Source organism: Melanotaenia boesemani, chromosome 8, assembly GCF_017639745.1.
Source record: "Melanotaenia boesemani isolate fMelBoe1 chromosome 8, fMelBoe1.pri, whole genome shotgun sequence".
NCBI lineage: Eukaryota > Metazoa > Chordata > Actinopteri > Atheriniformes > Melanotaeniidae > Melanotaenia > Melanotaenia boesemani.
In genome coordinates, this window is record NC_055689.1 from 18,402,062 (window position 1) to 18,428,579 (window position 26,518).

The 26,518-nt window shown below is 37.9% G+C and overlaps 1 protein-coding gene across 3 annotated transcripts in view; it reads right to left on the minus strand.

Moving 5' to 3' along the window:
• LOC121644121 (dipeptidyl aminopeptidase-like protein 6) overlaps positions 1-26,518 on the minus strand; it is a 92,054-nt gene that overhangs the window by 34,007 nt on the left and 31,529 nt on the right. Inside the window, exon 1 of one of the 3 annotated variants that reach the window (XM_041991845.1) lies at positions 6,032-6,295. The exons of the other annotated variants lie outside the window; for them this stretch is intronic. Coding sequence (XP_041847779.1) covers positions 6,032-6,088 — 57 coding nt within the window. The 5' untranslated portion in view covers positions 6,089-6,295. Of the gene's footprint in view, positions 1-6,031; positions 6,296-26,518 lie in introns of those variants that run through there. 3 annotated transcript variants of the gene reach the window in all.

The window sequence follows — 26,518 nt, forward strand, 5'->3', positions numbered from 1 at the left end:
GAGTTGTAATGCTGTGACATCACTTATCTAATCCTTCTGCACAGTTTCCATTCTCGCTTTTCATTGTGACAGAAAACTGCCTTTCAATACCAAGGCTTTATGTAACAGGTTGTAATAAAAAAAACTATCTTTACTAGCATGTAAAATGACTTAAAAGAGGTAAATATAACATCTGATGATAAAAAAACAACGCATATTGCACCATGCCATTATTCATTTAACAAAAATTAAACCTAACTTGAAAACCTTAGGCCCACCCTTAGTCAGTGCAAATTTTTCATATTATTTGTCTTGTAAGCTGTTATCACATCATTGGGGAAGAAGTTTGGCTTACTCTGTACGTTGCTGCCTAACTCATTCAGCCTTTTTCTGCTTATCATGACCTCAAACATTTACAATAACTTGCTAACTGAAGCCTGCAGTGTACACAGCTTGGAGGTTTTTCTGCAGATTCTCTAAATGCTGCATAGGTTGACCTCAGGTTAAACCTGCTGGTACATCCACCTCTGTAAAAACAGGAAACTATACTTAATGTTTCCCATGTGCGAATAGTCTTTCTTACTGCAGAATGATTGACTCCAAGTTTAGAAATGATCATAAAAAACCTTCCAAGATTCATGGGAAGCAACAATTTCTTCTCTGTAGTCATTGCTAATATATATTTTTTCGTGGCTTTGTGTTAAAAGACACCTGAATGGGGTGTTTTTTCTTTTTATCTTTTATTTTTCAATGCATCACTCACTATATTTTTCCCACCTTTGAGATTTGCTACTATTAAGCCAAACAATATTTCTTCTGATTACCAGCTTTATTATTATAATGATTAAATTAATTTCAGCAACACCAAAACTACTCAAGCTATGAAGAGCTTTTGGTCTAGCTAATACACTGGCTATGTGGTAACATGACTGTCAGCTTCAGTTCTTGTAGAAATCCTTTTGCTGTTTGGTTGTTTTCTGGCTACCTCTGCAAATTGTGACAAGTATATCAGAGTGACTTAAAGAGAAGCCTAACACTGGAAAAGAGCAGACAGAAGCAGCCATATTATGGGTATGAAACAATGACCTAAGAACTGCTAAAATTCTTTATAATGATAAGTTGAAATGTAATATTAGTTAACATTTTTTTGTGGGGTCATCACATTATATTTTCCAGATCAGGTTTTGGGTGTGTGCATTTGGGCCAGTTGCGGCTGAGTGGTAACATATTAAACAAGGGTCAACACACTCATTCGTACCATACTTGGGTACAGAGATTTCTTTTGGTTTGCTGGATGCAGGCCTTCATGGGGCCAAACCACTTGGTTACCTGGGCTCTGACATGCTTGTTTCAGTGACCTGATTGTAATTGAGTGGCATGGCTAGCGACAACAATGTGATGAGGTAAGTGAGAAGAAAATGCACTGCAAGAACTCTTAGTTGATTTTTCACAACACGTCAAAATAATACTAAATGATTTAAAACCCCTAGCTTTTATGCCATTATCTGAGTCCACCTGGAAATAAATTATTCAACTAGTGGTGGTATGCATTTTCTTTTCTTTGGCCAAGACATTTTCGTTTTTCCACTCAACTGAAGTTTTCTCTTAAACTGAATTATGTCCAGCCTGAATGACTCATTTGAAAATATCATTAGTGTAACAGTCCATATATTTGAAGCTTTCAAGAAACATCTTTACTGAAACATAAAGGCACACACTCACACACAAACACACACACACAGAAGATTAAAATGCTATGGTTCTAAAAAAATCCATCAATAAATAAATAAATAACCTGCTTCAAAGAAAATCTGCTTTGCTTGGGACTAAAAATTAAAGCAGAGTTCCAGAAAAAAAAAGGCTGATGATGTGATCACTGAAATAAAAAAAAAAAAAAGATACTTAGAAATAATAATTCATCATTTTCTCTTTTTTCATGAATACAAAATGTCTTCCAAAGTCTGGCGCTCATTCGTGCAGCAGCACCATTCTCCAGCGTTTAGCAGCAGGTGGTGACGGAGGAGTCTGAGAAGCTTGAATCCATCTACTCAAGTGACAGGAAAATGAACTGAAGTGAGAAACTGGCATAAAAAATAATCCCAAAGGACATAAGGCACTGGATCACTCAAACATCCATATGCAGCTCTTAAAAATGAGAAATTGTTTTCTTGAATGGTGTCTTTGTGGTCAGTTTTACACACACACACACACACACACACACACACACACACACACACACACACACACACACACAGCAAGAGAGAGAGAGACAGAGTCCGTCACCAAAGTTTCAACAACTGAAACCTCTGAAAAGTAGCTTAGTAAATTTGGTAGAGGAACCATAGAGGCTTATAGTGCGTTGCCAATGCTAAACACGCCTCAGCTCCCTGGCTGATCTCCCCTGAATTTGATTGTTTGAAAAAATCCTCAAAACAGATGGGGATGAAATCCACCCGATCTGCGTGGAATAAATTAATATTGAATCAAGTGAGAAGCTGCAGTAAGAGATCCATGAAAACGGTAAATGGGTGAGATTTTCACAAACACACAGCACACATATGGAAATAGCTCAAGGCATGGCCGTGCATGTCTCAGCTTTATTGGGTTTATAGTGAATTCTTTTATTTCTGGTACAGAATGGTTGTATGACTTACATCCTTGATGGGGAAATAAAACTGACAGTTCGGTCGAAAAAATTTAAGTTCATTTTGAGGATTTTGTGAAATTAATTGTGTCAAAAATATTTATAGATGAGCTTTTATTTAATTCCTTGGAGCTGACATTTCCAGAGTGTTTTCTAGCTTGCCAAGGTCTCTTAACTTCCTGTTTGTAATCATGATTGACTGAAGCTTGTAGCTTTTTTTGTGCCAGTGATTGATTGAAAGAACAAGTCAAAGTAGCTCAATGCCAATCAAAGAAAGAGGATTTAAACAATTCAAAAATTACTCTTGGAGCCCATTTTTACACAACTTTTAATTCAGACTCCATCTTTTCAAGGAACCATTGGAAGGCTTAGCCACTTTGCCAAAGTCTGAAAGAAGACTTCTTACTGTAATCCTCCGTTTAGGGGAAACTGGTTCAAATGATCAAAAAACAGAAAATGAGCAGCTTGGCTGAATTTATCCACTGACCACATGTGCAAAAGGAGAAAAATATTTCGGAGGAACATTTAATGGTCAGGGGAAACATCACTGACTTGTTTGCAAGAAAGGATCTACATTTAGATTAGTAAAATTGAGTTATTCAGTCTCAAGGGGCCTTTGTAACTGTTAAGCATGGTGGTGGCATAATTTTTATTGCTAGTGTAACTGGATGTTTTAACAAAGTAAAGTGTTCCAAGATAAAAAATGTGCTCAAAAATTCAGAAAGCTGGGTCTGGAACCAATGAAGCAGCTTTTTTGGAAAAGACTTTGCAAAAGAAAATATGTTGACTGGGCATTAAAATCAGATCAGTTCCAGAAACCAGCAAATATTTAAGAACTGTATCAAATATATATAAAAATGAGTGGCCAAATATAAAACCAGAATCCTGCCAGAAGCCTGTTAATGGCTACCAAAGAGTCTCATCAAGATTCAACTTGCTAAGGACCCAAATAAAAATATTAAATATATTGTGGTGTAGGCATATTTTGTTAACCTGTGTAATTCAAAGAAACCAAAACAAACTAAAACATGTGCACCGAATTCTTGTTTTCCCCAATTAAAGATGAACTTTGTGCTCCAGAAAAGTGTAACAATCATAACAAACCCTGTATTACTTTGGCATTCCTTTAAATGACGACTTAAAATCACCACTTGCATTTTGTCTTTCTTTTTTTCCCATTTGTGGGGGTTTTCATCAGTCTATGAACAGGATAAAGGGAAGATGAAGGATGGGGATATAAATTATAGTATGCCTCTGGACAAAACTGCCATGGTATCTTTTAATCATCAGAGGAAGCGCAGCACACAACAACGTGACTGAAGTTGAATCACTGAAGAATAGATCAGTTAAAAGTGTCCCTCGCCATTCCTCTACCTTTTCTTTTTCATACTCAATATATTCCTCAAAATGTAGCTGAAAATTAAATCCACTCTGAGGTACAGAAAAGATAAGAGCTCTATTATGCTGTCAGGATAATTATGTGAATACCAAGTGTGATGAAAGTTTAGGAAAAAATATCAGAAAAACTGTGAGTGAATCAAATGACAGCATTTTTAATGGTGGGTGAGCTGTTGTACCAACCTCATTCATTTGACAACAGCTTTTTTTTTTTTTTTTTTTTTTTTTTTTTGCATGTCACCTTTGATCCCCTCAGTCTGGAGGGCCACTTTAAAATACAGCTACCTTGAACAAGACAATACACCAACTCTGAAAAGCCTTGCATACAGTAATTGAGAAGATCTAATGCTGTACAACTAAGTATCACAAAAGCAATTCATTGTGTTGTGGCAATTTTAGTTATAGCCTTCAAAGCATCATGATCTGCAAAAATGTGAGTCTCTGCACTTTCAGCAGCACTCAAAGTGCAGAGACAGTGATGGTCTGTTGGATAAATAAACTAAATGCACTTCCTGAGACTATAATGACTTCCATGTAGTATGCTGTCATAATTTGAAAGGTGAATAATTTGATTTACACATTCTTCATATTCAAACAGGATACAGAAAATTAGAAAATTGCTTTACTTTATTAAAACCTGCATTATGGCCACCGTCAGAAACAATGTTGTTGCAGAAGGCTGGAGTTCACATCTCAGATGTGTCTCTTCCCTGTTCTGTCCTTCATTTGCTATATCTTCCTCTCTGTGTCTCTGCTCTGTATCATTAGCACATGCACTGAAAGTGATATTACCAACCAGCAAGGCCAGTGAAGGTGAAGTGTATTTTCAAAGCTCCTGACCTAACAGAAAATACTGTGGTTTGTACAAATTGTGCATGCTAAAAAATATTAATAAACACTAAACAAAAAGCATCCGAGTTCAGTCAGATATGAAGATGTATGATTACTTTTCAATGATGGTGAAATACTGCTCGTGCAGATTAATAACTGTATTATGTGTGTTGCATCAATGTGCAGATGAGCATGTGCATCTCCCTTTCACCAAGATTTCTCAGCAACTTTTGCGGTTGACTCTGCAGGTCTTTCATAAATTAATAAGATGCAAAAAGCAAACACTTGACACTTAAAATATTCAATGGTGCTGACTACAGGGCAGGAGAAAGACAAACTTTAACCAGCCAAGTTAAGAGCATTATGAAACAACAGAACGCTGTTAAAGTTATTAAAATTATACTGATAAAACCCTTCTCACACCTTTCTCTCTGCCCATTGTGTTATTATAATAGAGAACCCTCCCCTCTCAGTACTGAAGAATCCAGCCTTTACAAATGCAAGGTAACAATCGACAGCTGTTACACAATGAGATTTATTGTCAAGATGTTCTCACTCATGAGCAGCATTAGTTTATTTTTGTATTTTTGTGAAGCACCTTTCCACCTCAATTGTAATATCAATACCAGAAGCCCCACATTGTGTGAATCCAGACACCCATTGGGTAAATATACATAAAAACATAAAAAAAAAAATTTCTAATTCCTTACACAGAACACAGAAAACTCACTGAGTTCATAAAGAAGCAGAACTATTGTCAATTTACTTAATTGAACTTTTTTTTAATGTGCTAAACTAGATTTCTGTCCATTACAACATATCAGATTTTTTTTTAAATCTTTGATTGTTTATGATAAGACACCACTGATAGCTTGTTATTGAATGGCGGCTCCACTTGTGGGTTAACGTTACAATAGGAGTTGATGAAACATTCATGCAGAAGTTTAAAAGTGGTGCATACACTCAAACGGTACACCCCCAGACGGAAAATTTTAAAGGTGAAAAATAAAAAATACAAGAGCTAAAACAAAAACCAGCTCGTGTTAGTCTTTTGGTTTCTCTTGTTAACTGTTTGAGCCAACGCTCCTGCTTGCAGTTAATGAGAGAAAACGAGCGCTGAACAGACTAAAAGCGAAATTACAGGATAACATTGTGCGCACAGTTCGTCTAAAGACCTACCTGATCGTACTGCTGAGACACTTTACCCGGCCCGTTTGTGTCTTTTGTGGAAGTCATGATGGTAAATAAAGAAGGGAGGAAAAGGGAAAGACGTCCGCGTCCTGCAGGTGCAGAATAATGAAGCGGGGGTGGGCGCAGACCGAGGCACGGAGAGATAGGGAGAGAGGCGCATAAAGTGTTCAAGGAGATCCTGTGATTTGCTAAAATAATGAAGAGACCGTGGGTGCGGGCGAGAGACACGGCTGATGTGCTGAAAGCTGTGGAGCGCCGAGATGTGGGAGGTTCAGTGTACCTTTCTGAGTGTCATCACTGACAGCTGCAATGGGCTGCAAAACTCATGCGTATTTTTTTTCTTTTCTTTTCTTTTTTTTTTTTTTTTTTTTTTTTTTTTGAGAATTTTCTCTTGAATTTGAACCATTTAATAGCAAGTCGCCTTTCTTCAGAGAAATTGCAAGTTTGAGCCCACCTTTCATCCACTGGGGAGTTTGAAATCCTTTCAGCAGCAAAAACTAATTTCACATCACAATAATGTCGAGGTTTTGCCATCAATATCTTTGAAAATCGTTTGCAGCAAAGCACTGCTTAAAAATAAACAGGACTAAACAGAAAAGTAATGGCAAAAAGAAAAAGAAAAACTAATTTACAAAGCCCCAGGCTGGACTTTTTAGCAGTGCCTAAACTGAAATATTTTGTCATGTCTATTTCCTTCTCTAATTCTTTATGGAAAGCTTAAAGTTTGTCTCTCAACTTCAGAAAATATTTTGTCTTATTTGAGTCCACTTGCCACAACTCATCTCCAAACTCACATCAACTAATAATATGGAGACCTATCAGTAAGTATCAGATCGCTGTGGGCATTCATTACTGGCAAGCCCATTACACAGGAAATGGAAAAAGGAATCAATGCAAGATGAACAAATTACTTTCAGTTGTCAGCGTAGTTTTTGCATTTGGGATTTGTAGTCTTATCTTGCTAAAATTAGAACACATTCATGACTGACAATATTCTGTACACTGCAGATTTGGGAGTCAGAGAGAAATAAAAAAAAACATATGCACAGTGTTTCTCTACATGAAAACAATTTTCACCAGTACATTGTCAGTGCTGAGTATTGTCCACCAATAAAACAAAGGATTGCTGCTGGCCTGGCTTTCCACAGTTTCCATCCTCCCACATTGAGCAGAAATGGTTCCTGTTCTAAAACACTGTTTTTACGGCAAGACTGTGTCACATCAGCATGCAGACACAATCCACATTCTTGTTAGCACAGCTTGTCTGCTTATTTGTGCTGCACACACACACATACATGCACATGTCTAGTTCATATTGACTGTGGGGACTCTTCATTGACACAGTGCCTTCCCTGGCCCCTCACCTTAACCTTAACCATCACAATTTCATGCATAACCCTGCACCTAGTCACCCAATTTGACCTTAAAACTAAGTCTTAGTCCATTAAAAATCAATTTGTGCCCATGGGAACAGAAAATTTTGTTTGAAAATTTGCAGTAGGTCTTTATAAGTCGGTGTGGAGTGAAATTTTTTTTTCAAAATTGCAGGAAAAATAAACACACACACTCACACAAAGTGCTCCCTCTCTAGAAAGTGCTCCTTCAGAAGTCTTGCTCAGTCTCTGCAGCACTCCTAGCCTTTTGAACCACCTCTGTTGGAGGGAAAGGAACTGAACAATCGCAGATAAGAAAGAAAGTCCATGACATGAGTCACTGGCACAGAGGTGGGTATGTTTGGTATCAGTATGAAGGAAACGTTACCTCAGTGCATATACAAAGCAGAACCTTCGCAGGGAAATTAATGTCTTTTTAGAGAAGGCGATGGTGCCTTCTTTCTAAGATATATTTGCAAATTACCTGATTTAAATAAAGCAAACTCAAACATATTAAAATAGCAAAAGTATTCATAGTGAAGCTAAAATTGTTGGAGCTGTATATCTGTTTCAGTCAGCATCTTGGTTCTGTCTGCAGTAGAAGACCTCTGCCTCTGGATTTGCTGCTTCTCTCTTCTTGTAGTGAAACAATTGGAAACTCTGTGCTGTTCTTCCTTTTTTAAATTACTCATAGAATTCCTTGATATTAACTTCTTTCTTCTTCTTCTTCATTCTGATGCATGTCCCATTGAGGGGTGTTACCTCCCTCTCTACTTTTTCCTCGTCCTCTGTGTTCGCCTGCCCGAGGCACTCCCTGAGTGGTTCATCTCAGGAGAGCATCTTCCTGATGGATGCTTCTTGTGACATCAGGGTAGCGACATTAACTAACTTTGCCCCTCACTATTTTCATGGCTTGCAGAGGCTCAGAGTGCTGAAGTGTGCTTAACACACACAGATACACAAAAAAGATAATGGGCAGCATATTGTGACCTAACCTAACTGGTGTCACTGAGCATTATAGTGTCATCAAAGAGGAAACAGTAAAAAAAAAGAAAATACTGTGGAGTTTCAAAATGCTGCAGATGAAACACATTTTGGTGGCACAACCACTCAAAACTTGACAAGCTATATGTTGTACCAAACACAACATTTGGTGTATAATGCCACACATGGCCTGAGGGAGTTGCGCGATCAACTCACTGCCAGGACTCATTTCAGCACTACTGCTGTGGACAGCTCCACTAACACAAGAGATGAAAACCTCTTTAATCCTGAAATGTGAGATAGTCCTCTGTCTTCTCTTTGTCATCTGTTTTCATTCATTCAAACACGCTTTCCTGTGTCGCTAAGTGAGAGGTTAAATCTCAGAGAAGCAGTTAGAGAAGCTCAATGTTGGCAATTAGCTAAGCAAAATTAGAACAAAGATTTTAAGGCAGTTGGAAACTACTGGGAGACCATCTGAGAGGCAGCACTGTACAAAATGCACACATGTGGAGTCAAACTCTGGAAAACTGGAGTATGCAAGTGGTACAAAATGTGGTATCACATTAGATATAGGTGCCTAGCAACAATTATTTCCCCATTAAATAACAGCCAGAGTAAATTGTTTTAGCAAGTACAGTATGTCTGCTTATCAAATGAAGCCTATCTAACCCAGCCCTTTACTAAAGGACCAGACAATGAATATAAAATTTACTGAAGTTATTGTTGTTGTTGTTTTTTTTTTGTTTGTTTTTTCAAGTGGACCAAGATTCATGCCTTTATGTAACTACCAATGAAGTCTTCAACTGCACACTAGCTCCCCCCAGTGATCTTTATTTGTCTGACATCTTCATCCTGGTTTGCAAGAAATCAATAAGAGAAAAATACATCATAATCCCTAGACGACAATTAATTTTACAATGCCTTTTACAATTTTACAATTAATGTTACAATTTATCTATATGTCTTTAATTAAATATATATATATATATATATATATATATATATATATATATATATATATATATATATATATATATATACAGCAGCACAGAAGGCCTGAAGGTGACATATAAAACCAATAATGCCAGACAGAAAACCATTATCCTTCCTGTTCATATAAAAGCTGCTGCTGTGGTCATGAAGGGGAAACACAAACATTGTCACTAGTTATCCAAACTAATGCAAGACAATAAACATGCTCTGCCATGAATACTACCTTTGCAGAGCTTATGACTTTCACAAACTATTTCTCAGAGGGCTATTCCAGCTTTGTTATGGTTTTGGGGTTGTTGGTGTAATGATAATGTTTTGGAACATTGCTTTTGAGCAACAGTAGTTTTACCTCTACAGGTCTTTATCATATGCTAATAATGAAGTTGAATTTGTACCTCAATAATATACATGCAAATATTACATGTTATGATAAAAAAAATAATGACCCTGAAGAGCATATGGGCTGATTAAATATTATACAAAACAAGTTTCTAGGACCACTTTTTTCATCTTTATCATATCGTCAAACTTAGAAACCTTCTATTGCAGAAAAATTAGACCATACATTTATTTTCCAAGACTGAACTAATGGAGTACCTTGGTATTTGGGCTGTCCCCAAAAATGCCATAAAAAGCCTCCAGTTGGTCGAAAAGGAGGGTTTTGGTAAGAATTAGCAGCAGAGATCATATTTCTTCAATTTTAGCCTTTTGTTGGCTCCCTGTTCAATCCAGAGTAAAATAAAATAAATAAAAAAAATCTTCTCACACACAAGGCTCTGAGACTGCAGGCTGTGTGGTTTGTAGAGCCTCTAAAAGAATGAGAGGCAGAGCCTTCAGTTATCAGATCCCTCTCTGATGAAAACGGCTCCCAGTCTGGGTTCAGGAAGCAGATAACATTTTTACCTTTAAGATTAGGATTAAAACTTTCCTTTTTTTGAGAAAGCTTACAGTTAGGGCTGGCATAGGGAACCCTTAACCATCTTATTAGTTACGCTGCCATAGGTTTAGGCTGCTGGAGGACATCCTGTGATGCAGTAAGCACCTCCTTGTACGTTTTCTCTAAATGAACACTGTTCATTTACATCAACATCAGTTTGACTTATCTCCATCCATCAACCCATTTTCAGCTGCTTATCCAGAGTCGGGTCGCGGGGGAAACTACCTAAGCAGGGAAACTAAAACTTCCCTCTCCTCAGCCATATTCACCAGCTTATCTGAGGGGATCCTGAGGCTTTCCCAGTCCAGCCGAGAGATGTAGTCCGTCCAGCGTGTCCTGGGTCTTCCCTGGGGCCTCCTCCTAATGAGACATGCACGGAACACTTCACCAGGGAGGCATTCGGAGGCATCCTGGACAGATACCCAAGCCACCTCATCTGACTCCTCTCGATGCTCCTCCGCATCGAGAGGAGCCAGATGAGCCCCTCCTGGATCACAGAGCTTCCTATCCTATCCCTAAGGGAGAGCCCGGCCACCCTGCGAAGAAAACTCATTTCGGCCGCTTGTATTCGCGATCTCATTCTTTCGGTCACTACCCACAGCTCGTGACCATAGGTGAGGGAGGGAACGTAGATTAACCAGTAAATTGAGAGCTTTGCCTTTGGCTCAGCTCCTTCTTCACCACGACAGACCAATGCAGAATCTGCATCACTGCAGACGGTGCACCAATCCACCTGTTGATCTCCCGCTCCATCCTTCCCTCATTAGTGAACAAGACCCCAAGATACATGAACTCCTTGCCTTGGGGCAAGAGCTCATTCCCGACCCGGAAAAAGCACTCCATCCTTTTCTGACTGAGAACCACAGTCTCGGATTTGGAGGTGCTGATTCCCATCCCAGCCTCTTCACACTCACTTCACAACGCCTCAGCTGCACCTAGAAATTCTGTCCATAAAAGTTATAAACAGAATCGGAGACAAAGGACAGCCTTGGTGGAGTCCAGCCCTCACTGGAAATGGTTCTGATTTACTGCTGATTTAATGCAGACCAAGCTCTGACACCGGTTGTACAGGGACCGGACAGCTCGTACAAGAGGGTCTGGTACTCCATATAACCAGAAGAGTAACTGGGGGACACGGTCATGTCAGCCAAGACACCCTTACAGCATCCAGAGCCTTAAAGCACTCTGGCGAGACCTCATCCAACCCCAGGGCGCTGCCACTGAGGATCTTTTTAACCACCACAGCGACTTCAGCCCCATAGATAGGAGAGCCAATGTCAGTGTCCCTAGACTCTGCTTTCTCATTGGAAGACGTGTTGGTGGGATTGAGAAGGTCAGCAGCCCCCATTCCCACTGTACACAGTGTTGATGGCGCATTGCTGTCCCCTCCTGAGCCGCTGGATGGTGGACCAGAACCTTCTCAAAGACAAAGGACAAAGCCGTCTGGAAGTCATTCTCCACGGTCTCTCCAAACTCCTCCCACACCCAAGCTTTTGCCTTAGCCACGTCCTGTTTAGCCTGCCGATACCCATCAGCTGCCTCTGGAGTCCTACAGGCCAAAAAAGGCCTGATAGGACTCCTTCTTCAGCTTGACGGCATCCCTTACTGCTGGTGTCCACCAACGAGTTTGGGGATTACCGCTATGATTGGCACCGACAACCTTACGGCCACAGCTCCAGCTGGCTGCCTCAACAATAGAGGCACAGAACACAGCCCACTCGTACTCAATGTTCCCTCACTTAAGACATGGTTGAAGCTCTGCCGGAGATGGGAGTTTAAACTCTTTCTGACAATGGACTCTGCCAGACGTTCCCAGCAGACCCTCACAACACGCTTGGGTCTGCCAGGCCTGACTGACATCCTCCCCCATCATCTGAGCCAACTCACCACCAGGTGGTGATTAGTTGACAGCTCCGCCCCTCTCTTCACCCGAGTGTCCAAGACATGTGGCTAGAAGTCAGATGATACGACTACAAAGTTGATCATCAAACTGGGGCTTAGAGTGTCCTGTTGCCAAGTGCACATGTGGACACTCTTATGCCAGAACATTTGACTAATCAGGTTCATATAAAAGATTGGTGGATTATGATTGGACTACAATGAATTAGAATGAATCGGACTGAATCTTTAAAAGTGCTCTAAGATGACTTTCATTAAATGTTGCTACTAGACAAATAAAGCTGAACTAAACTGAATTGAACTGAACTGAACAGAACTGAATCACCTTTCTTTACAAACCATTCTCACACTTGAACATGTTTTTCCAAAGCACAACAGGCTGCAGTCTCAAAAAAGCTTTAATAAATTTTATGGTTATTGTGTAACCCTAATGAATAGTTTCCTTTTCTAAATACAGAGATGTTTTATGACCTGAAAATGTTGGTTTTTACCATCTTGCTACATGATGAAATCAACTTCTCACTGTACATGATACAATGTCAACTTTGTGAACACTCGATGGTGTACACATTCAGTGTTGGTGATTTTGACTCAAAACATTAAAAGGAAGTAAAAAGGAGAAGGATAGTGGCATTATATCACCAACTCACATGCAAGAGACCCAAGTTTGACATCCATTCTGCAAAATGTTTTACACAGTTCTTGCATTTTACTACTTAACTGTCGCTTGTAAGGGTCAGGAGCTAAAAATACATAGTTTACAATTCATCGTTTGTGGGTTCTGTTTAGTCCTATGTACACTGACTGATACAAAACAACAAGCTAGGGATATATTTCCATCTTACAATTTCTATCCATGAATGGTGAGATTACTATGTCATGATGTGTGGACAAACTTATCGCAAATCATCTGGGGCCTCATATATCAAGCTGGCGTAGGAATAAAAACCGGGATTTGACAGGAAAATGTTCCTACCTCCACGCAACTCTGACCCAGGCGTACGCACATAATCTTGAAAAACGGAAAATTGCGAAACCAACGGTACACAATAAAATCAAGGAAATGATGTGAAATGTGAGACATTTGTGCACAATCCACTATCAAATTTCACACCACGTTAAATATTAAAGCTGTTTGCAGAAATGAATAAAGAAGCACATTCGATATTAAGAAGCACATTCGATATTAATACTTTTAAGAGTGCACGCTCGGGGGCAAAAACAAAAAAAAAACAGGATTTCCAAGAAAAAGGGAGATGATATTGATAAGAACCTCAACCACTACAATATGTTCTGTCATTGTGAAACAAAACTTACATGTTGTAAAATAAATCCAGCTCAATAAGGTGGACAGTCTGCTGCCAGCATGTAGCAGTCAGTACGAAAAGTGAGCTTTGGTCATTCATTGCAGCATAGAGGGATGCAGATTAGAGGCTGGAGGTCTAGAAGTGATACAACGCTAATGAAACACACACCCTCTGCACCTACAGGACTTCCTCAGAGGACATGGCTGCTATGGTGCTGCATGGACTCTCTAGTCTCACCCTCTTGCTGCAGCACTGCTGACCTACCTGGAACACCTAGGAACTATAAAGAAATATTATTTAACATTAAATAAAATGCTACCAATCTGTATCTGCACATATTTATTTCATACATTAAAACAAAAGACTACATTACTGTCATTTAGCAGATGCTTTTCTCTAAAATAATTTACTGTGGGGTGTAGTGTCTTTTCTAAGGCCCTAAGTGAAAGATTTCATGTTTCACCCCTGTGGGATTCGAACTTTAATCTCCCACATGGCAGACCGATGCTCTACCAACTGAGATGTTCAGTCGCACATTCCAATGCCTTAGGCATATCTTGCCTTCTGACACTGCGATGACAACATCTGCCACCTGCCCATGCCGTGCCCACCAATTAAACACTTTTACATTTGCCAATCCATCAGGTCCATCAGGATCTCTGTCTCACACCCCAAAAAATTCAACTTCATAACTCTTTTTGCCTCCGAGTCATCATGCAAATGATGTGATGAATATGTATCATAGGCTTCCACCTAAACATTTATAGCCACCACCAGGGCGTGGCAAGGCGTTTTCTTTTTGTGCTGCAGACGCCACCTGTAGTTTGCTTTGTTACGCACAGTTTGATAAATGAGTCCTCTGGTTCAACTTGACTCACAAACAGAGAATACATAAGTTTTTATATAAGAAATTAGTTCTTGGCATCTGTTCTAATGCTTCAATAACCTGTTGTGTAAGCAGTCAAAGTCCCAGGCTGTTTGGTTTTTATTGGAATTTTCCCGGCTTCCACTTTAAGATTGTGTGTTGTCAGATAGTAAATCAATACAGTCTCCCACATTCATTCATCATCTGATGGATTATCATTGACAGCTTAACTAAAAAAGCACAGGTTTGTGGCTAAAATCCTACCCTCCTGGAACAAAAGACTCTCAATCTAATCAATATATAATGAATAATAAGAAGATAATCTGGACCATTTCTGAACAGAATAACCAAGTAGCTAAAGGTAAAGAGATTAAACAATAAAAACTAAGATACAGTAAGTTTAGTGCAACTCATTTTAAAGGCTTTGTAAAAATTGTGTGCATCTTGTAGCTGGTGGAATGTGCTGCTGCAGTGCCCTCTGTCAGAAGGAGACTCATATACAGAGACTAAATTATATATATATATATAGTGGTTTATTCACCATTCCGCATAAAAGTGATTATGGTTTGGTTTATTCATGTGATGCACACCAGTTTCAATGAGCCAAGCTTGAACATTGTTAGTTAACTAGCTCCTGCACACTCACTGCTATAAAGTGGTGTTATGTTGTGTTACAGTTAGGGATGGGTGTATTGATACTCTGAAGTCGATACTTCAATATCAACCAGTCAAAATATCGGTTCTGATACTTTTTTGAATTTTGAGATACCACTCACCAAACACAAGACATGCCATGTGTTTTCACTTCTGTGAGTTTTAGGCAATAAAATATCGTCTGAAGCCCAGCCACAGCGTATTCCTTCTGTGTCACATGATTATCGTAGCCTATCAGATGTCATGGTGTCATGATGATGTTGCTTCTGTTAGTGATGATGAGGTTTGGTTTTAAAATTTTACTGGTTTAATGCAGGGCATTATGTTTTATAATATATTTATCATGTCACTACTAGACTATATTTTTTATTTTCCATTTGATGAATTTGAATAATCTTACATTAACCTGTAGTGTAATTACCTTACCATTTAAAAAGAATTATTTGTTTGTTTATGTTTAATTAATTTATGTTAAATTTACTCATCAGTATAATTTATTATCATTTTAAAAGCATTTCTTTCAAATATCTTCTTGTATTTGAGTTTATTTATATTTAATTTGGCCCTTCAAATACAAATATAAATGCACACTTTACAACTGTGATTTTCTTTTAGGGAGAAAAGGGAATTGATATCACTGATATCAGTATTGGTGTTGGTATCAACGAAAAAGAACCATATACTAATGGCATTGTAAATTTTGGTATCACCCATTCCCAGTTCCAGTTGTCCTCTGAACTCTTAATTCTGAGGAATTTTTGCTGGAAATGACTACGTGATCTTGTTTCTCTGAACGGTCCCCAAGATTCCAGATTTAAAGATGGTAGCGCCCACTACCACTTGTAGTCCATTATTGTCTTTGTTAAAATTATTTATAATGTATTTTTTAGTCTGTAAAGTTTCTAGTGTAAACAGCAGCAAGTTGTTATCAATAATTATGTTGTTATGGCGAGCTTGTTCGTAAAAGAAATCTATGATTTTCTAGTTTTATACAGCATTTTTAGAGGCTCACAAATTGGCTGTTTTGAGGGTGTCCATTTGTTCGAGCTGGTGCAATTGCAACGCCAACTACCTGGCAATGACATCACCTACCATACAGTGGAAGTAGTGTACTGCAGTCACGTGACTCTGCAAGGACTGCTTGGACATGGAGATCTGTCAGAATAACAGACACTTTTCTACAGGCATGCTGATGTGAACAGTAAAGAGAAAATAAGTGAAAAGAAATGTCAGATATGACAGATATGGACAGAAAGTGACTGGTCATCTCAGTCAACACAACAGCTGTCAAAATAATGTGAGGTGCTCCAGGATCAGGCTCCACTGTGTCTCATATTTGGATTCTGCATGTCAGCGTTTTATATGTAAAAGTCTAATAATGCAAAGCCTTTTATTTAAAATCAATACCTAAACTCTATAAGAGCAAGTGTCAAGACACTCAGATGAAGGTGGTAAGGTTTTCTTTTCCAGAGAATGCTGGAACAGCCTTGAGACAAATTCAGCAAGAGGCAAGCAGACTAACTCATGGGGCTGGTGTGAAGAGAAAAAATACTACATTTTGAAGATCTGCAACTCTTTAAAATAATTGTTTTAGCAATATACTCAGGAGAAAGAAAGGACAGCATAATAATATAACAATTAATGTCAAATACTTTATCTAACTTATCTATGTGGAATGAGGTATGTGTGCTGAGGGCTTGAGGTATCTTGGCTGTTTCTTTGGCTTTTGTTTCAACTTCTGATCCCAATAAAACTCTTTGAGGCTGAGGCACCTCACCATCAAGTGGTATAAAAACTTATACTAAAACATGCAAAAGAAATTTATAAATTAAAACCAGCATGTACGACATTCTGATTGTTCATAGGTCACATTGCTGGTAAAATCATATCAATCAACAAAGTCTGCTGATATAGGAACAAGCTATTCCCTCTCAGCCATGCTGCCTGCTGTTAGCTCGACCAGCTCAGACATCAGTCATGACCCCTTCATCCCCTGGACTGCCTTGATGTCTCCTGGTTCGACCTGCTTCATTCAGAATAGGTGTGGTCATTTGGATTTCTCCCTCTCTGCTATGCTGTGGCAGCAAATCACAGGTTAAGCAAAGAGATGTTCAGTGGGAAGCATCTAATCATTACTCTTCTTTCAGGTCATCGATCCAGCTCAGAGGAAACACAAGTCCCCTATAAAAAGCAGAGAAATTTTCAAACTGTAAACAGAGGCAGTTTCTCACTGTCTGGACATTACAAGGAGGTAATTAACAAGTGCTCCAGTCTTTAATCAGACTAATTGTTGGGCTTTTACCAAGAAAAGACTTTCCAGGGGAAACAATTAATCTGCTATTGTCTGGATACACATACACCCTAAAGAACAAATAATAATAATAATAATAATAATAATAATAATAATAATAATAATAATAATAATAATAATAATAATAATAATAATAATTTTGTAATGGTGACATTTAAAGGAATTTTATCCCCTATTTTCTCTTTCACTTATAAACTAATGATCTTTCCAAGCAAATGAAGGCTCCTGAATGTAAGTGCATGGTTGGTAATTTGCTGGTGAATTATATTATATATGCTGACAACCTTGCAGTCTTCAGTCCGAGTAGCACTGGCCCCCAGTAGCTCCTTTCTATTTGTTCTGCATATGGAGTGGAACATGATATTAAGTATAATGCTTGTAAGAGTGACATGATATGTAGAACCAAACAGGACAAATGCCCAATTTTAATTTTTCTGAGAAAAATCTGAGTATATGCAATAAGGTTAAATATCTTGGACACTTCAATACAGAGCAAATGACTGGTGATGTGGACATTTATTTATTGAAGAAACTGAGATGGTGCAGAGCAAGTACAATGTTTGTGGCTGCTGGGGTTTGTGCTTTTCAGACTGTATTCTGAAACACAATGTTTAAATTTATTTACCCCTTTCGTTCTTCAGAAAATCGAATTATCATGGGACTAACAAACAATTCATAAGACACCTATCTCAGTTGTGGAGGCATTAGTACAGTTTTCTTCTTGTGGGTGACTGATTAATATTTATTTTAAGATGTATATGGTGTATGTTTTAAACTATAGCTCTTCTATCTTGAGTCTGTACTAAACATTGAATTGAAATTGCATTGAATATCTGAGTCCCATTTTTGTACTATAATGAATGTGTGCTTTAGGTGGAGAGTTGTACCTTTAATTTGAGGTCATTTACAGTCATGGACAAAATTGTTGGTACCCTTCGGTTAATGAAAGAAAATATCACAATGGTCACAGAAATAACTTGAATCTGACAAAAGTAATAATAAATAAAAATTCTATGAAATTTAACCAATGAAAATCAGGCACTGCTTTTCAACCATGTTTCAACAGAATTATTTAAAAAAATAAACTCATGAAACAGGCCTGGACAAAAATGATGGTACCCTTAACTTAATATTTTGTTGCACAACCTTTTGAGGCAATCACTGCAATCAAACAATTCATGTAACTGTCAGTGAGACTTCTGCACCTCTCAGCCGGTATTTTGGTCCACTCCTCATAAGCAAACTGCTCCAGTTGTCTCAGGTTTGAAGGGAGCCTTTTCCAGACGGCATGTTTCAGCTCCTCCCAAAGATGCTCAATACGATTTAGGTCAGGGCTCATAGAAGGCCACTTTAGAATAGTCCAATGTTTCGTTCTTAGCCATTCTTGGGTGATTTTAGCTGTGTTTTGGGTCATTGTCCTGTTGCAAGACCCATAACCTGCGACTGAGACCAAACTTTCTGACACTGGCCAGCACATTTCTCTCTAGAATCTCTTGATAGTCTTGAGATTTCATTGTACCGGCACAGATTCAAGACACCTTGTGCCAGATGCAGCAAAGCAGCCCCAGAACATAACAGAGCCTCCTCCATGTTTCAAAGTAGGGACGGTGTTCTTTTCTTCATATGCTTCATTTTTCCATCTGTAAACATAGAGCTGATGAGCCTTGGCAAAAAGTTCCATTTTTGTCTCATCTGTCCATAGGACATTCTCCCAGAAGCTTTGTGGCTTGTCAACATGTAGTTTGGCTTTTTTATGATTTGTTTTCAACAATGGTGTCCTCCTTGGTCGTCTCCCATTAAGTCCACTTTGGCTCAAACGACGACGGATGGTGCGATCTGACACTGATGTTCCTTGAGCTTGAAGTTGACCTTTATTCTCTTTAAAAGTTTTTCTGGGCTCTTTTGTTACCGTTCGTATTATCCGTCTGTTTGATTTGTCATCAGTTTTCCTCCTGCGGCCACGTCCAGGGAGGTTGGCTACAGTCCCATGGATCTTAAATTTCTGAATAATATGTGCAACTGTAGTCACAGGAACATCAAGCTGCTTGGAGATGGTCTTATAGCCTTTACCTTTAACATGCTTATCTATAATTTTCTTTCTAATCTCCTGAGACAACTCTTTCCTTTGCTTCCTCTGGTCCATATTGAGTGTGGTACACACCATGTCACCAAACAGCACAGTGACTACCTGTAGCCTATATATAGGCCCATTGACTGGTTACAAGATCGTAGACACCTGTAATGCTAATTAGTGGACACACCTTGGATTAACACGTCCCTTTGGTCACATTATTTTCAGTCTTTTGTAGGGGTACCATCATTTTTGTCCAGGCCTGTTTCATGAGTTTATTTTTTTAAATAATTCTGTTGAAACATGGTTGAAAAGCAATGTCTGACTTTCATTGGTTAAATTTCATAGAATTTTTATTTATTATTACTTTTGTGAGATTCAAGTTATTTCTGTGACCATTGTGATATTTTCTTTCATTAACCGAAGGGTACCAACAATTTTGTCCATGACTGTATATTCAAATCGAGCACTAAACACTAAACACACATTAGAAGCTAAGGTTATTAAATGTGTAGAAACCTTTTACTCACAGGTTCAGAACATTCCTCCCTCTTTTATCTACAAAAACTTTCACACCATATTTTAGGCCATTGCTCATGTTTACTGTTTCCTACATCTGACTTAATCAGAGCAGGCATACATCCTTACAAACACTGGCTGTTTTATGTCTTCTTACACATCATCAGTAATCCCTAGATATTACACTGCCTCTACATCTTTAAAGATGATGTACACTTCAGATCAAACCTTTTAAATTTATATTCCAGTCACATCAGGTTGATCATAGTTGCATCTATCAAAATGAATGCTGCTACACAATTAGTCAGGCTTTTTAAGACGATCCATCCATCCATCCATCCATCCATCCATCCATCCATCCATCCATTATTTTTAACTAATGAAGAAATTATAAAGGTAGAGTCTGCAAATGTGATCATACAACTAAATGCATTTACTTAAACCAAGAGCAATTTTATAACAGTAGCTATTTTGACTGTGGGTGGCAGCATTGGGCTTTGAGGGTTTAAGACAGGGGTGCCCAAGTCCAGTCCTCAAGCTCTACTATCCTGCAAGTTTTAGATGCAACCCTTCCCCAACACACCTGAATCAAATGAATGGCTCGTTACCAGGCGTCTGCAGCGCTGAATGACATGTGGATGAGGGAATTGAGCCATTTGATTCAGGCGTATTGGAGAAGGGTTGCATCTAAAAGTTCCAGGATAGTAGATCTTGAGGACTGAACTTGGGCATACCTGGTTTAAGAGCTGTAACTCATGAAAAATACCTCTAATGTGAATGTAACTAGCATTAAATCCAAGCTCAAAATATGTAGTTTTTATCTTCTCTGTTTGGTAAAAAGATAAAAATTAATGAAAAACTGTATCAGTGTCAAAGTAGAAATGTTCATTTTTAGGTTTCTATGAATTTTACCCGTTCCTCTGCTGTTTAAGCTATAGTCTTATGAGAGTGTATCTCTTGATTTGTATTCAGCTTATATTTTTACCTCAAAGCTTCAATAAACAGTTTGTATTAAGGCAGTTTTTCATTACCTTTAATGTTTGTCTCAGGTTCATGACAGCAGTCTGTATAGTGTACAGTGCTGCTATTTGTCCTCCTAAGATAATTTTCATATTTTTCATATGCAGTAACAGAAATATTTCCCTCTTGTGAACCCTAACAACACCCTAGAGCTCTCCAACAGCTGAACAGCTCTTAATCTGAGATTTTCTCCAGAGGAAAAGATGAGCTCATATAAACAACACACCACACAGAGCACACTGACAGGAAAATGCCTCTAAACTCCTACTGAAATAAAATCTATTTAAATCACTGTTTGACAAAAACCACTGCCTCGGGGACTAAAATTAGACTCTTCTGAGGAAAAAAATGCGCCCTGGAGTAATCAGCTCTGAGGGAAACAGTTCTACAGCGGGTTGTAAATAACGTAAAGACCCAATAATGTGGAGCTTATTCAGTTTTCAGTTAATTTCTGTGGTCCTTTTATAAAACACCCAGATCTTAATTTTTTTTCCTTTTATTACATCAGTATGAACTTTTTATTTCATAATAAACTTGCTCAGTCCTCATAAATTCAGAAATCTGGGGAGTCAAGATGAGACCCTTAGCTACTACCTTGCAGACCCTTGTGTTCCCAAAATAATACTATCTGCAGTTGAAGATTTAGTCATAGAAACTATCTTCAAAGCTTCATTTGTTACAGGACAGAAGCTGTGTGGGAACTGTAGAGTCAGGAATATCGAAGACCTATAACCATCATGATATATCTTTAATTAAAGCAAGTTTCTTCCTTCAGCCTGGTTTATTTTTGGAAACAACATTCATTAAGTGACATTGACATTGAGCGTCCCCAAAACCACCAACTAACCAGTTATGTAGCAAATCAAACCTTGTATAGATTTAGAGATCATATTAAGTTTAGATTATACATGCATACAAAATATCTGCAGTTGCATAGCCCAGCATCCACAACAAAGTCAGTATTTTCTTTCACATATGATTCTGCTTATGAAGTGTCAAAACACCTTGTTTGCTTGAAACACACATTTGCATAATGTCTGCCTGGTGGCTAGTTTGGCATACCTCAAACAAAAAACAAGCAGCTGCCTCACACTCCACCATTTTGAATCAATCAAAGCAGACTGGGCCCTTCAGGGAGGCAGTCTTGGAAAGAAAGGTGCTGAAATAAAGGCTTCTAGCAGAAGTTACATGAGGTTTCTGCATGCTGCTACAGTATTAGAAGAATGTCTTCTCAACATTTGATAATTTAAACCCGTAAAACAGAAGCAGACGGTAACATAATGAACCTTGAAATTACTGTTACAGCACATTTTCTTTAATGACCCATTAAAAACCTAACAGGGTTTTCAAATTAATGATAATAATAATAATAATAATAATAATAATAATAATAATAATAATAATAATAATAATAACAATAACAATAATAATAATAATAATAATAATAAAAATATGATAATTTGATTGACTACAGTTTAACATCTTGAGTCTCCTGTTAATATTCGAATGTTTCTTTCAGGTTCGCTTCAGCCTGTGACACTTGTTGCACCTCAACTGCATTTATAAAATTCATCTCAGAATATGCCAGACTTTGTATGAAATCAATTTTCTGTCTACAGAGAGCAGTGAGGATCAAACTGCTAATCTTGTGAGTGTTTTTTTTGTTTGAACAAAAGCCAGCAATGTTATTATGAGCAAGTACTGTTGCCAAGTGTTGCTCAGAGGGATTTTGTTAGATTTGTCTATGTTAAAAATCCTTTAGGTGTGTTTTTTTTTAATGAATGATTGCTTTATTAATAAAAATAAATTGTGTTAAAGGACTGCACAGTGGTGTGGTTGTTTGCACTGTTGCCTCAAGAGGGTTCGTAGTTTGAAACAACAGCTGGAGTTTCTGTATGGAGTTTGCATCGCTTCCCTGATGACACCAGTGTCCTTTAACAGGATGAAGTGCGTTTGGAAAATGGGTGGATGAATTGAATAATAAAACCAATTTTTGCCCATATGCTTAAAATGTGTCATATGACATGTATCAGTTCCTAAAAAGTGGTATTTAATTATTTTATTTGCATTTCTTGTAAATGAATTATCTTAAATCAAAATTCTGGCAAATAATTGGGAGATTTAAAATTTAATTTAAAAAGATTTAAATCATTTAAAGAGATTTAAAAAGTTTCTCAGCTGGTTTTCTTCCATAAAGAAGATGGTGAAGGAAAAGAATAAATCTCCAGTCTCATCAGTCCTGGCGCCAGGACAGAGAATCAAGGCGGGCATTGATCGCTTTGGGCGGGCACCATTTATCAAATGAGTTTGGACTTTATAAGAGGACAAATTCCAGTTTAATAATTCAATATTTGACCCATGTCGAAGCAGATCAGGTGCAGAATATATATATTAAAAAAATATAAAAAAGGTTTTTTGCCGACACAATCGGATCCAGCAGCTGTAACAGGACAGATTTAACAGAAAATAAAACATTTGATTTATAAATAACAAAGTCAATCTAGTCATTTCAACCAATAATCAAACTTTAGAATTAAATGACAGACTGTCTAAACAGCAACATTATATGATCGACGTTCGGATGTTCGATGATCGGTGGAACAAAGTTTACACAAATCAACATAAACACTCAGCACAAAGCAGATGTTTCCATCAGGCTCTAGCCACTCAACAAACTTCCACATCCCAGCCACAGACTGTGGTGGAACACTCATTAAGTTACTAAGTTTACATAAGTTCATCTAAGAGAAAGGCAACTGTAGGTCAGTCAGACTAACCCTGGGTAATTTAGTGAAACGTCATCCCATCAGGTAAAACATCAGGAAACATCTACAACAGACAAAAAAATGGACATACTAAACATGTAATTCTGATTTTCTACACTTAGTAAGGACGAGTCGGACTGAGTTTAATCCAGCTGCAGACGATGCCTCCAGAGGAAGAGGAGAAGACAGGACACCTGAACCTGTGGGTGCTATGGTTACTATCTTGCTAGGTTACGTCACATTGCTGGAGTCATCCAAACTGCTGGAAGTGGTTGATTCTTGCTGTGTCACATCTGACACATGTTCCTTTCATCATGTTATCATTGGATTGCTTTCTTATGTCCATTCTCATTAGGTATCAGTCTGTTACTACTTCACTAAAACTAGTTAATGACTTTGTGCCAAATATCGCAATAACTTCAAGAACACATTATGTTCTTTAAGTTTTCGTGGGATTCGGTGATTACATGCACACATAAATTAAATAAACAAACACACACACGCAACTTGCAAATATCTCGTGAGATAAGTTTTCTCAATGCAAATAAGCACATATGGGAACCGATTGTACTTTTGATCATTTAGTACCACCTTAAAAATAACTGTTAAATAATACTTTAAAAGTATATAAATTAAGTATATAAATTAAAATGAAAAGGCTGGATGGAAGAATTTGCAGGCCTTGCCCAGTGGGGCCCGCCAGTAGTGCCGGGCTGGAGTCTCATGGATGTCTGCTTTACTCTACCAAATGAAAATCCCGTCATCTGTGACTAAATGGATTAATGGGAGGAGTATGAAGTGAAAGGACCAATAGCTCTTCGGTCTTCCCTGCATGCTTCTGTGTCAATCCTCAACCGTCTTGCCTTCTTTAGTTAATGTCAAAAAAAAAAAAAAAAGCTAAGCAGTGAACTTCTTTTTAGTAAAAATAGTTTTTTAGTAATAATAGTTCTTTGAGCTGATATCTACTTTGTGGACTTCCTTTTGTTATTTTGTCCTAAACTATCAAATTAAAAAAGTGTATTGACAGTTATCATCATCAAAGTCGTCATTGCGCATTAATTCAATCTAATGTGTGGTTTGATTTTTGTTATTTTATTATTTCAGTAATTTGCAAAAACCCCAAAGACACCTTTAGGCAAATGGGATCGGAAACACTGAACAAACAGCCACTAAGCACAGATCTAATGAGGGTAGGAGTCAGATAACAAAACAAAAAAGGAAGAAAATTATGTCAGCCAAGAAGAGAAAATTGCTAGTGCATGAGCAGAAAATATGGACAAGCATGGTGAGTCAGTATGCATTTCTAAAGCATTACGTGTTCATCCAGTCCTCATTAATCAGACTTCAGAGCCACATGAACTAGTTTCTTTCTCATCAATGGCTTGGTAGATGGTCATAAGATTATAATAAGAACAATAACTAAAAGTTTATGCTGCTTTTTAGCTGTTCTATAAGTTTCCTGGAGATAATGAAAGAAATAAAGCAATAAAATAAAGAGCTGGAAGCAACATGGGGTTTCTCAACAGGAAGTTACAAATGGCCAAATAAAGAAAGGTCAAAGGTGTAATAAAAAATATCAGTTTGCCAAAGGGGATACTGGATCTAAGGATATGATAATTAATATATCAGAGCTGAATTCTGTTAAAGAATGGAGTAGTAGAAATACAGATGGGAGTGATTAAAAGCAGATTAGAAATATCAACATAAATAGTGCTTCATTGTTATTCATTTATTGTGGTCTCAAAGGGTTTTAAACATCGGACTACTCCACATCTCTAAAGATCCAAGCAGACCAACAAAAAAAAAATTTAATCTAATTTATGTTTAATTATTCTCTCTGTCTCTCTCTTCATTAGCGCTTCAGAGCCACATGAGATTTTTGTACCAACACAAAAACACACAATTGTTTTCCGTTCTTTCTCACTTCCATTAATCAGTACCAGTGAAAAGTTTAGGCTTTAGGGGAAGATAGAATTGAACCAAAGCTACTCTTTCTGTACAAGTGGGCTTGTTGACAAGAGGATATGTTTTACTGCATAATTTGAAAGAAACAGTCCCATGCTACTTTCTTCCAGATAAAAAAGTTTATAATACTAGAAATATAATCTTAGCTTTCTGTAGTAACTAAACAAGCTCCACTTTACCCTGTAACCAAGTGATTGCCACAAGCTATGTACACGTTCTCAAATCAACAAAGTCTAGAAGCTCTTACGTAGCAGCCTTCTACAGAAAGCCCTTTGCCCTGTTTCTCTTAAGTGTGCTGTAATCACAAGCTATGCTGAAGAAAACAAACTGACTGTGCTTGATCCATAATTAATAGCTAAAGAACATGATTAAATATTCCCTTTCATTGGAAAAATGGTCTAATAAACAACTGGTATGATACACACCAATCAGATTTCAGAGCCAGTTATGCTGTAGTACAAAAACAACCCTGCAAAAACTAATTAATGAACTAAAATAAACTTCAGTTTAATTTCTGATAGAGCCTGGGAAAACTGTTCTCAGTCAGTCAATGTCTCCATGCAAAACCAAACTCAAAACATTACAAGCATACAATTAATAGCAGTGTGTAGCCACTGAACATCGGTGGGGGCTGTGTGGAGAGGGTGGCGGACTTCTGCTTCCTGGGGGTCCACAATGAGGAGGACCTGACTTGGAGACCGCACACCTCTGAGCTGCTGAAAAAGGCACGACAGCGACTGCACTTCCTGAGGGTATTAAGGAAGAACAAAATTTCACAGAGACTGCTTGTATCCTTCTATCAGTGCTCCATT